Raw genomic sequence first — 13,612 nt, 5'->3', positions numbered from 1 at the left:
TTCGAGTTGATCTCGAATGTCCTTAATCCTCGTGAGGTGCTCCTGTAAGGACATACGTTCGTCCATCATAATGGAGAACAACTGATTCTTCAGAAAGAATGCTCGGCTCTTGTCGGATGTCTCATGCAATTCCTTCAAATGCTTCCAGATGTCAGAAGCTGTCTTGCCGGAAGGAATCTGCGATAACTGATCATCAGTTACTGAGAGTTTGAGAAGCATGACTGCCTCCCGATTGCGTTCATCAAACTTATCTTGATCTGCACCAGGTGTACCAGGACTGAGTTCTTTACCCAAAACAAGCTGGTCAAGACACCTATATTCAAAAATGGTCAACATACGTTGTTTCCAGATGTTGTAGTTGTGACCATTAAAGCGTTGACTGCCTTCTAACATCAGATTGGTGAGAGAAGCCATTTGCACGTTTCCCAAGACAAATTCCTGGCTGACCCAGAAAAATCCAATGACAACCCAGAAAAGCGTGCAAAAAACCCAAAAGGATTCTCCTGTCAGAATCTGGATTCGTGGGCTCGAAAATCGAGGCATGAAAATCGAGGCACCCAGAAAAAATGGACAACAACCCAGATTAGGGTTTGAAAAACCCACCACGAATCTGCAAGAAAAAATGAGCTTCGATAAAAACTGGAGGTAAGAACTTCAATCGAAGATTGCAGAGGTCAGCGCCATTGTTTGCAGAGAAAAAAAAACTATCGCCGAAGATGCAGGTCGTGCTTGCAGAGGACGACGCTGGAGAAAGTTGCAGGTGGCGACGGCGACGCTAGAGTTTGAAATCGCGACGCCGAAGATCGTTGCAGGTTACGGGAACAGGTCGCGGGACGTTGCAGGCGGAGGTCGCAACGCCGAGGTCAGAAACGAGCCCAGGGTTTGCACAGAGCCGCGGACACCACCAGGGACAGAGCTGCGATCGTCGAAAGTTGCAGATTGAACGACGCCGAAGTGAAAACGACGCCCCTCCCTGCGCGAACACAGGTCGCGACGACGCACGACGACCCTGCAGACAGAGGTTGCCGAAAAACGACGAACCTGCAGGTCGAAAAAAAAACGACGATTCCGCCCCAGAAAACTTTGATAAATTTTCCAAAAAATAATTTCGAAAATTTCCACTAATTAGAAATTAGGATTAAAAAATTTCCGAAAAAATTCCTCCTGTAGCTCTGATACCATAAAACAGTGCGAAACACGCAATGGATTTCAAAGAATTGATTGAATAATCAGAATGAGCAAAACGCTCATAAATAATACAAGCTATTTACAAGAATAGCAAGTTTCTAAAAAGAAACTACTGAGAAGATCGAAGACAATCTTTCTAAAATAGAATATACACTGAATGAGCATTAATACTAAAATTAACATATTTTAATATTCTATTAACCCCTCCCCTCTCTCAGCAGTATTTCTCTGTTCTATAGTGATATGCAATAAATCCAGTAAACAATGGCATAATTAAAACAGAAGAATCAATGGATTATGGTAAAACAATGAAAAATGTGACCAAATTATCGTTATAATTTACAGGATTAAGCAAGCCTTGAAATTAATTATTGTTCATTATATGTAGTTATCATTCAATCAATAAAGTTTAAAGCGATCAAGATAAAAGATAACAAGATCCCATTAGGACAGTCTGCTCTTTTCTAAATATATCCATCACAAATTAGATCAAAAACCAAAAGAGTTGCATCAACCAAGAATAATTCTAGAGAATATTTTGTACCATACAATCTACGAAAGATAGGACTTAGTCTTTCAGATTTTGTCAACTTATTTTTTTGTTCATAAAACATTTTACATGTACGTCTCTTCTATAAATAGTTGATAAAAGGGAATATATGTGCATCACTGGAGTAGCATATTGACACAATCCATGTTGTGTAACTGTAACCATAAAAACCTCAAAACCCTGAAACGATACCATCATACTTAAGCCATCATTTCCAACGCTATGATATCCTACAAATTATGTCAGGGCTGAGGAAATCACATTCCAAAGCTTGAAAAGGCCATTACCTCCTCACAGTACCTCAGCCTGCCAAGCTCCACAATTGATAGAACTTCAAAGTTCTCAGATATCTGCCCATATAACAAGGAGGATCTTTAAGATTTTATAAGGTACCATTTTAAGCATACAATATCCATGCCCATTTTTCCATCAAACAATAGAAAATGTAGGTTACCTCAAGCAAGATAAACCTCCAAAGGTCTCTGCTTTTGATGGAGCAAATGGATGACCATTCATGGCTGGTCAAAGAATTTGTCATGCTTTCTTGATTCAGGGGAGCTTTCCACTAAACCAGAACTATAATAATAGCATAGGCATTACAGAACCAAAACCACCTGGATCGATGGAGCACATAATAATGCCCATTGCCCAATGGTTGTTTCCTGCTGATTTTTGCAACAAAATCTGGCGAAAGCATGAAATTTCTGAGGGCCTTAATTTTTCAAACTAGAATATTATTTATGGATCACTGGTCACCAACCTTCAAACTAATGGATGAAAATACCAAGTACAGTGCTAATTCCAGTAAGAAAGGGATATCTGACAGCTTAAAATCAAAATGAACTTACTGATAGTAGAGTATTATGCCTGAATATGCATAAAAATATATATGTAAAAGAGGCTTCTAGACAGATTAATTCTAAAAGTGGGGGAATAGATAAGAAACGACTAATTGAAAACTAGAATATTTCATTCGGCTGCAACCTATAGCATGAACAACACACTCGGCAAGAGCATACCCAAAGCAAGGGGAAACCAAGGCTAAACCTCCCAAACAGATAAAAGGAAAAAACCAGTTAACAATCAAGGAACTAGGTATCAACAGACCCATTGATGCAAATAGTAACAGAAAAAACAAGAATAATAACAGCAACAACAACTAGATCATGTAATGGAAAATAGGTTCCAGAAAGCAAATGTAAGAAACAGGAAAGAAATGAGGATAGTAACACTAAAGATGACATAGACAGCATGGCTACGGACTAACAAAGTCTAGGAAATCATCAGTTTTACACATATGGAAGACACGTGGGACTCGCCACAGACTCACATGTCCATTGGCTAGCCGAGTCGACTCGCCAAGGACTCGCGAACCGAGTCCTAACAAGTCTTGGCACAAGACTCGCAAGTCTGTGCCAATGACTCGCACGAGTCCTAAGTCGGGACTCATGAATCCGACCTAGAGACTCGTGTTGCCCAACAAGCATGCCCAGCCGTGTTTTAAAGTGGTTTTTTTTTTCATTTTTCACTCATTTGGCATTCTTGCTGAAAACATGTTTGTAGGGTTTGAAGGAGAGGAAACAAGATTAAAACAACAAAAGAGATCTAGGTAAGGATTTTTCTTCTCTTTTTTTTTCATTTCCATGTTTTGAAAATCAAAAAAAATCTAGAAAAACAAAGGGATATGCTACCAAAAAAATGATAATTAATACCAAGGGTCTGATAAACCGCTCCTACGGCATCACTGAAAACATATTTTGTTCATATCTTTACTTGGAGGCATCCTTTGGTTATGGGTATTTGAGGAATCAATTGCTAATGTTCTGGCAATCATTTCAATACCAATTTGGAGACCTTTTATTGCTGCATTTATTTATTTAAAAGTTGCCAAGCAAGAACAGGGGCGGCATATGTAGAGGCATAATTCGAGCTTAAGAAAGATGTTTGAAGACTGTTTGGTGGCTGCCATATCATCATCAGTATAGGCGATGTAATAAACCAGGTTTTTCATGTTACTTCGCATCCATTTATGATTACATTAAATAGTTATAGTGGCTGCCATTTCTACTCAGATTGTAGAAGTGCCTTTCATTGTAAAGCCAAGAGTCTTAGTTGTTCTAATCAGCACATTGGCATCTGATCTTGTAACCAGTCCATTACATACCAGTATCTCAATTTGAATAAGAAGGATTGAAACCAAATTTGCACGCCATATGTTTGTCTAAATGCCTATTGTCTGTAAGTGACTATTTGCATATAGTTTTATAAGTCATGACAAAGTGTCGCTGTTGTACCTTCATTTCGGAATTGAATAAATGCTTGCCAAGTGTTTGCATCAATGTCTAGTTGCTGTAGGAGCATATTGGCTAACTTAGGATGCATGGAAAACGTTTGACAATATGTCAGCTAGCTGTACAAGTTAAAGACACTTATATGTATGCCAGGGATCTAAACAGATAGTATATCATTTCTATGATAACATTGTATTGTTAAAAGCATACAATAACATCAATTGCAGCCTACAAATTCAAATCAGCAGGATCAGACATTGTATGCAAAGTGTTTAACAATATTCCTGAGCCTTTAATCAGCAACTTGAGGCCTTATTTAGTAAGGGATATTACACAAAAGCACTCCGTAGATTATTAGAGAGATGAAGGACCTTCTTGCTGTGTATGATATGCAAAAAAAATAAAGGCAAAAAACACAAGAAGCCATATCAGCAGAGCAATGAGTCCCCCATTGTCCACTTTGGGTCCCCTTGGTCGTACTTGTGGAAGCCTAAATTTACGTCAATCACTTTCATCTTTTGGTGACAATGAGGGTGAGGCTAGTGAGACTCCTCTTAGATCAGACCCTAATTACTTTGTTCCACGCAATGTTCTAGGAGCACAAGCTTCACTTGAAGGTACAGGATGGGATAGAAAGAAGCATGAACAAGCAAAGATAGCAAGTAGCAAACTTTTGGTTTTACAATAATAAACCTTTCAATGCAGCAAACGATGCCTATTGGGAAGGTTTGGTCAATGCATTTATAGTTGCAGGTAAGGGGTTTAAGGCCCCAACAAGTAAAGACTTCAATGGGCCATTGCTAGAGCAAGTCGTAAGAAATACACAGTTATTGTTGATGATCAGAAAAGATTTTGGAGGAGAAAAGGATGTAGAATTTTATCGGATGGATGGACAGATGGACGGAATAGGACTCTCCTCAACTTCTTAGTGGCTTCAAATGGTGCAATGGTATTCCTGAAGTCTATTGATGCCTCAAATGAAATAAAAAATGCAAAGACTTTGTGTAATCTATTGGATGGAGTGATCTAGGAAGTTGGAGTTGAGAATATTGTCCAAATTATCATGGACAACGCAGTTGCATATGTAGCTGCAAGTAGAATGCTTATGGAGAAGCATCCTACTATTACATGGAGTCCTTGTGATGCACGTTGCTTGGACTTTCTATTAGAGGGCATTGACAAGATAGGATGGGTGAAAAGGGTGGTTGAAGATGCAAAACGTTTCACCAAATTCATCTACAACCATACTTGGGTCCTTGCTTTGATGAGTAAACACACAAATGGCGAGGACCTTGTGCCGCCTGGAGTGACACGATTTGCTAGCCACTGCCTCACTTTGTGAAGCATTCTTGGTGCCATTCCTCATCTTAAGCAGATGTTTGTGTCTGATGCTTGGTTGGAGACTGCATACTCCAAAACACCTGAAACAGAGAAGATTGTAAGCATTGTTTTTGATGAAGTGTTCACCAAAAAGGAGAGGAGTTGATTGGGGTAAGTAACAAACACAAACGTAAACTTTATACAAGATAATCTATTTGCTGATTTTTTTTAGGGGTTAATTTTGTACTAATTAGAAATTTGCTTTCATTTTTTTAGGTGACAGAACCTTTGGTAAGGGTTCTTCGTATGGTGGATGGAGAGGGCATGCCAATGGGTTTCATTTATGAGGCCATGGATAGGGCCAAAGAGACGATTTCACATTACTATCGCAGAAATACAAGAAAATGTGAAATCCTTTAGCTCATCATTGATCGTAAGTGGACAAACAAACTCCACCAACCGATACATGCCTTCGCCTACTTCTTGAACCCGAAATTCTACTTCTCTGATTCATTTAGGGCTGATGAGAAGCTCATGGCAGGTGTTGTTGCATGCACTGATAAGATGGCGCCTGATTTTGAGTTGAGAGACAAGGTTCTTGATGAGTTGGAGGTGAGATTCGACATTTGCTATATCGTTATTTATGAATTTGGAAATGTTCGTTGTTGAGTTTGACACTTTGACTATCTATTTATGAATTTGGAAATGTTCATTGTTCAAGATCTACGGAGAGGAAAACAACAAATAAATAAACATTACAATATTCACAACAAGCAATTGATAGGAGAGGAAAACAACAACCAGGTAAGAAATTTAGTTCAATACTGCAAAAAAAAAACTACAAACTTGATTGTTACATTTTTTTTCTCAATTCTAATATTTCTAAATGTTTTTTTTGTAGATTTATGGTGGGAGAATTATGGTGTTGGCACGCCTAATCTTCAAAAGATAGCCATCTGTGTTTTGTCTCAGCCATGTATTGCTTCTGGGTGTGAACGGAATTGGAGTTTATTTGAGAGCATTCACACAAAGAAGAGAAATAGGTTGACACAAAAGTGCCTCAATGATTTTGTCTTCATTTGATACAACCTTCGCCTTTGCGTTAGAAAGGTGGAGGGTATTCTACATGAGGCAATTAACTTGGATGAAATTGATCCATATGGTTATTGGACCGTCAATGAACAAAACGACGGTAATGATGTCCTCCTTACAAAAGAACTTGCAGAAATAGAGAGAGGAGTAGCACAAGAAGCAAAAGTAGCAGGATTGGATGAAATGGAGAGGAAGAAGAATCATCTCACCATTTAGATATCTCAACACCTACTGCTACTACTATTAGCTCAAGGCCTGAAAAATTCAGCTATATTAGGAGAACAAAGAGGAAGATGTAGTCTTCTCTTTGGTTTGTTCAATGTTGTTTTTCACATTTGGACATATCATTATATGTAATTTTGTAAACATTTATAAACTTATGCTGCTATTATACATTTTAAAGTTTGAAACTGAGTATGAATGATGAAATTTCAAATATTGAGTGTTTGGAGATCATATGACGTGTAATGTTTCAATTATGGCTCTTATGTTCTCTAAATGCATTAATTTCTTTATGTTTTTTTTTTTTGTAAAACTACGGTTTTTTCCCTGGGTCCTTTCACAAGCCTTTCCTGAGTCCGAGTCCGGGTCCAATTTTTTGGTTTGCCGAGTCCGCAGCGAGTCCAAGTTTTCCAACTTTGGTTTTACAGACCATGCCAACCTTCACTAGAAAAAAAACAGAGAATTAACCAAACACTCCCAAAAACATTTAAGGACAACTCATAGCACAAACACCCCATAACTAGGAACTCAAATAATCAAGAACCATGTAGTCGGGAATAATCAATTATGTTATAGTGTTGTCATTATGTTGTGTCATCATCGGTAATTGTGTGTTATGGGAGTCAGTTAGTTCACCCGAAGGGCAGTTGGACGCGACGATTGGTCGCACCCCCTCGGGTATTATATATTGTATCTTGTTCCCTCGAGAAATCATCATTGTAATTGGTAACTATATGAAGGAAAATAGACTTGTTTCTTTGGAGTTATAACACTTATCTTATGGCATACTAGCATTTCTTATTCTGTATTGTGCATTTGCTTCTTATGTCTCTGAAATAGTTTCCATAGGCGAAACAAACCAATAAGTAGAAAAAAGAAAGCCAACCATAGAAAATAATCAGTTTTTCAAAACTAGAGGAAAATGACAAAACCATCAGGTAATAATGCAGATATGGACCCTAAAGTTCATAGCAATGGAAAGTTATGCATAGGATGAGCACACCATTAAAGCAAAGGCATTTTCATGTGTCTTCTCTATTGAGACGTCAAATGAGTTGCCCCAAACAAACTTTAATAACTCAAAAATACAACTCAATCATACAGCATTGATATGATAGTTTTCAAAAAGACAATGAGTGTTGGAAATGTTTCAAGAGTCACAAGCATGTGGAGAAGCAAATAAACCCACTTATGTTCAATAGCAAAAGTCATCATCCAATAGAACCCTCAAAGATATGTCCCTTTGTATCACTGAAAATTTCAATAAGGTTTTACTTTTCTTCTCAGATATCAGGTTCTTCTGTTTTAGCTCAAGCCCTGGTACAGGTACGATTCAGGTTCGGGTATGGCCTTGGGTACGGCTTGGGTTCTTCCTAGGTGCCTGGGTTCTCTGTGGGTTCTTCTGTGAAGGACCCACAAAGAACCCAAGCACCCAAGAAATACCAAGGGTCGTACCCAAGCTTGATTTCATTAATTAAAACCTTAGTTTCACTCTCATAACTCTGTGACAGCATTTTTCATCAGAATATGCCAGCAAGCAAGCAATTAAATATCATTTCAATTGCATTTGTGAGCTATACCTATGAACACGGGGTTAGTAAACTTTATATCAGCATTACTGAGATTGATTTCAATTGATTTACATTATGCATATGTAGCAGCTGTTTGCTTATGTTTTGTGAAATCACTTTCCTTATGTTGTTGATGTTTTGGCATTTTATCAAATGTTTGAAAAATGAAATTGAACCAGCTTCTACACTTGGCACAGCTAGTAGTAATGGCAATCCAATTGATTGTGATTGACCCTGATGCTTCTACTAAAGAAAATGAATATTAAAATCAATAATAATTTGAATTTGCATTGTGTAATGACATTTTAGGACTTGAGTATTTCCATTTTCGCAAATTATGAATGAGCTATCAAAATATTCTATTTACAGGCAATCATGGATTGATGAGTATCACTCTCCTTATAGTAGTTCTACATTGATACAGTTTATATTTTTTAATTCTGATGTTTGAACATATATATAATATATGTATACATACATACATATATATATATATGTGTGTGTGTGTGTGTGTGTGTGTGTGTGTGTGTGTGGACGTACCCATACCCGTACCCAAGGAAAAAAAAATTGTCGTACGCACAAATCCGTACCCGTATCTGCATCTGTACCCGTTCCCGAATCGGTAACATAGCTTTTCTTATTCGATCCATGAAATTGGACATCGTTACATTCTCTCTCTCTCTCTCTCACACACACACACATAGATATATATATCACCAAAAAGGAAATTTGATAATCTCATATACGGAGTGTTTAAGGGATCAGTTAATGTCTCTCTACATAGAACATCCAGTTTCTACGAAGGGACTTTAGTCAACACTACAAAATCCCTAAAACAGAAATCAGGAGGAAGTGTTTCAATCTCCAAACACAAGATGCACTTATACATTGCATAAAAAATCCAAGAATGACAGAAAAGGAGTGAATTGATGGCTTTTATACTTGGCAAAAAAAAGTGAAATTTAGAAAATTCATTGCACAAAATTAGACAAAAATTCTACTTTCAAAAAAATAGGTCAACATCTCCAATATTTGGTACTCAAAACATCATATTGGTAAGCATCTTGATATTCTTTGATTCATTTATGCACAAGTTCAAATACAAAATGTACCCTTGGAATACCAGCCCTTTCTAGGTTATGAAGGTACTAATCAAATAGCTGATCTAATTTTTACTAAATAAATTATCACCAAATCATTATCCAAAGGTATATACTATTATTAAAATATTTGATGTTATATTAAACAATACAGAGGAAGTCTCCTTATATAGATTTACAAAGACGATGTTTCTAAAAGAAACCATAGTAAACTGAAGCCAAAATAGAAACTACCTAAAGACGACTAAGATGACCATTAAATAAACATTACAATATTCTAATACCCTCCCTTAATGGTCATTGTTCTACCAACCAGGAGAAAAACAAAGAAGGCTGCCCCCTTCTTCTCAGAACGCTCTGCGACAAGAGCCTGTGCACGACCCTCCTAGAATCTGCAGAAGTTCTTGATATCACAAATCAAAAATCATCACAAATCATCCAACCTAATCTTGGGTAACAAAGGTATCACTCTCTGTAGCCAGAGACACAGAGATGAAAATGAAACTGAAACCACGATTTTGAGGAAAAATCGGCAAACCCTCAAACTTTTGCAAATGAGCACGACGTACAACATCCCAAAACATATTGCAAGAAGCCACGACTTTTGAGGAAAAAATTGCCAAACCTACAAACTGCAAATTACAAAGCATCATTTTTTTGGAAAAAACAGTAAAAACCCTCAGACAGGAACACCTGTACCCATGACTTTTGAGGAAAAAATCAGGCAAAACCCAAAATCCCACACGAACATCGCGAATTACAAATGACCAGACACAATTTTTGAGGTGAAAATCGATCAAAACCAGACATGATTTTTGAGGCGGAAAATCGATCAAAACCCATAAACAAAAAAACAAAAATCCGAGGGACGGATCAGAATACAAAACTTCATTTTTGAGGTAAAACGGTAAAAACCCAACAAAAAATTTGAAGGATAAAAATTATTAAAACCCTCCCATCAAAACATCTTTTGAGGACAAAATTGCTAAAACCCACGAAGTAATTTTTGTTTAAGGGACAAAAATCACAAAAAACCCACAAAATAATTATTTTAGGTTAAAAATCAGTGTTCCACGGGGACGCTTCCACCCCTTTTTGGCCGTGTCCCCCCATAAGAAACGTCTCGGGGACGGGTACGCGACGTCCCCTATAGTCCCGCCACTGCCACACAAGCGTCGTTTGGACACCGAGACATCTCCGCATCTCCCGAGGAGACTTGGAGACGTCTGGGCGTCTCCCCGTCTCTCGAGAAACGTGCCAACATCTCTCGAGGGACGGGGAGATGCCTAGACGTCTCCCGTCAGCCACGTCAAAAGCAAACAAAAAAAGCATTTTTTTTATAAACATGCGACTTTTGGTGGGGTTAAGGGGTAACCCTAATTGGACGTGGGCCAATAAAAAAATAACACCTTAACATGCAAGGGGCGCTGCCTCTTGACCCCAACTTGGGGGCGCTACCCCCAACCCCTGTTGAAAAATATAGGGGGAAATCGCGCCCATAGAAGAAGTAGGGAAAATTTAACCTCTGAATCTGATTAGGCTCCATATTGTTAAATTTTGTAACGTCGGTCATACTATTTCATGCTTCCGATATATATATATATATATATTTACACCATTCATGGTATCGGGTGGTAAAGCGATTCTCAAACCAGTCGCACTCCTTCCGATCGGGTAAGTAAATGGTAACTAGTTTATATACTGTGGTGAGAGGTACGTAAGGAAGAGATGCATCTTCCCACGTGGGAAGACATATCTCTTCACGACATAACCCCTCATCCACTTATATAGCATGCTTACATTGAGGAGGATGGACACACCGAAATTAATTAGTGTTGTGCATCTTCAAAACACGCTATAGCAGATAAAATACAACTTTCAGATCATATCCTCATCTCTTCTACTTTGATCACAGAATTTTGAAAGAACTTAACATGGTATCAAAGCCAAGTTAAGGAAGATCATATTAAAATTCTGTAACGATCTCACAAACTTTCACCAGGCTCTTATTAAGATCACATTCCCATAAATCTAATGGCAACCAAAGTTAGGTTTGAAGATAGACTAGATGGAGCATCAAATTTTGTCTCTTGGAAATTCAGGATCATGCTTGTTTTGAAAGAAAATAAAATTGACTCCCATGTCAAAAGTGAAATTCCTGAACACTCTGATGATACAGAGAAAATTCAGTGGAGCAAGGAGAAGGCCCTTAAGATAATTGTGGATTCAGTAAGAGACCACATTGTACCAGTTATTTCTAGATATGAGACGGCCTTTCAGATGTTCAAAGCACTAGCTGACATTTATGAAATCAACAACACTAGCAGGGCTCTCACCCTAAAGAATCAACTGCACCATATAAAGATGAATAAAGGAGAAACAGTTACATCCTATTTCTTGAGGATCACTGAGCTTAGGGATCAACTATCCACTATTGGACATCTAGTAGACAACAAAGAACTTGCTATGATGGCCCTAAATGGACTTCCTACCTCATGGGAATCGTTCATTCAAGGAATCAGTGCTCGTTATAAATTTCCCAAGTTTGATAGATTGAAAAACAATTGCATTCAAGAGGAATCTCGGCTTGTCACAAGAGGAATAAAACAAAACAATGGTAATGAAGAGATTCAAGTTCTAAACTCTAATTCCCACAAGAAAGGAAAGAAGAAGAACTTTAAGAGAAAGAGGCACAACTCAAATGAGAAGAGGTCTTCAAAGAAGAAGAGAGACATTTATGAAGTACAATGTTTCAAATGTGACCAATATGGGCACTATGCAATGAAGTGTCCAGACAAGATCAAACAACAAGCTTCAATGGCAGAAATTAAAAAAGGGAGTAATTCTGAGAAGCTAGTCTTCTACTAAGCCCTCTCTAGTCAAGTCACCTCCAGTTTCAACACATAGGTGATTGACAGCGGAGCATCTCGACACATCACAAGATTTCGTGAGCACCTAGATACACTTGTGGAAAGTTCAAATGAAGAAGTGACAATTGGTGATGACTCTAATTATCTAGTTATGGGAATAGGAACCTGCAATATCAACCTAAAGTCAGGCATATCCCTACAACTGACTGGAGTTCTATTTGTACCTGGTATAAAGAGAAACCTTGTCTCAATTTCTGCACTTGAAGATAAGGGTTACAAATTAACCTTTATGGAAGGAAAGGTACTTGTTTGGCCAAAGAACTCCACCATCAAGAAAGCCCACACCATTGGAGTAAGACAAAGGAGCCTTTACAGACTTTGCACCACTCCACCTCTAGCCTTGATTCATGAGACTCTAGATTCGAATGAACTTTGGCACAGAAGATTAGGGCACCTTCATTTACATGCCCTACCTAAGATAGAGAAGATGGTGATCGGCTTACGCAAGCTAAGTCAAAAATCTGAAGGAGCATGCAAAGGGTGTGCCTTGGGAAAGAATACTAAAGGGTCTTTTAATTCTAGCAACAGTAAATCCAAAAATGTATTAGAATAAGTTCATTATGATTTATGTGGACCCATGTTTGTACCCTCGTTAGGGGGATTTTTATATTATGTAATATTTATAGTTGATTATTCTAGGAAGACCTGGAATTATTTTCTGAGGTACAAAGAGTCTGAAGAAATCCTTTCTAAATTTAAGGAATTCAAAGCTCTTGCAAAAAATATGACAGGTAAGAAAATCATAACCTTAAGAACAAACAATCAGGGGCAATACACTTCTGATATGTTTAAACATTATTGTATAAATGTTGGGATTAAGAGGGAGTTAATTGTACCTTATAACCCAGAACAAAATGGGGTAGCTGAAAGAAAGAATAGGACTATAGTAGAAGCTGCTAGGGCTATGTTGTTTGACCAAAATATAGAAACCTCATTTTGGGCTGAAGCATCTAGGACAGTTGTGTACATTCAAAATACATGTCCTCATTCTCTTCTTGACAATTAAACCCCTGAAGAAGCCTTTACTGGCAACAAACCTGACATAAGTCATTTCTGGATCTTTGGGTGTCCAGTGTATATTCATGTCCCCAAAGAAAAGAGGTCAAAGTTAGAACCTTCTAGAAAGAAAGGAGTATTTGTTGGGTTCAGTGAAACCTCTAAAGCCTACAGAATATACATACCTGGTCAAAGACAAATTGAACAAAGCAGAGATGTCATCTTTGAGGAAGACATAGCATTCGGGAGGTCCAAAAGATCTAATGAATTAGAACACCAAGATCCTCCTACAAGCTTGGATGAGGATTCCACCCGTGAGATTCAGAGGGAGACCCCTGAAGATGTTGAGCAT

The 13,612-nt window shown here is 38.0% G+C and overlaps 1 protein-coding gene across 7 annotated transcripts in view; it reads right to left on the bottom strand.

Annotated features, from left to right (window-relative positions):
• Positions 1-13,612, bottom strand: part of LOC131027990 (uncharacterized) — a 200,942-nt gene that overhangs the window by 47,178 nt on the left and 140,152 nt on the right. The window contains exons 12-13 of one of the 7 annotated variants that reach the window (XM_057958101.1): positions 2,193-2,422; positions 2,026-2,088 (exon numbers count right to left, since the gene is read on the bottom strand). The exons of the other annotated variants lie outside the window; for them this stretch is intronic. Of the exons in view, the coding sequence (XP_057814084.1) occupies positions 2,304-2,422 (119 nt within the window). The 3' untranslated portion in view covers positions 2,026-2,088; positions 2,193-2,303. The remainder of the gene's footprint in view (positions 1-2,025; positions 2,089-2,192; positions 2,423-13,612) is intronic. 7 annotated transcript variants of the gene reach the window in all.

Source organism: Cryptomeria japonica, chromosome 5 (genome assembly GCF_030272615.1).
Source record: "Cryptomeria japonica chromosome 5, Sugi_1.0, whole genome shotgun sequence".
Lineage (NCBI taxonomy): Eukaryota > Viridiplantae > Streptophyta > Pinopsida > Cupressales > Cupressaceae > Cryptomeria > Cryptomeria japonica.
Note: the sequence above shows the minus strand (reverse complement) of the source record. Positions and strands in the feature narration are given on the sequence as shown.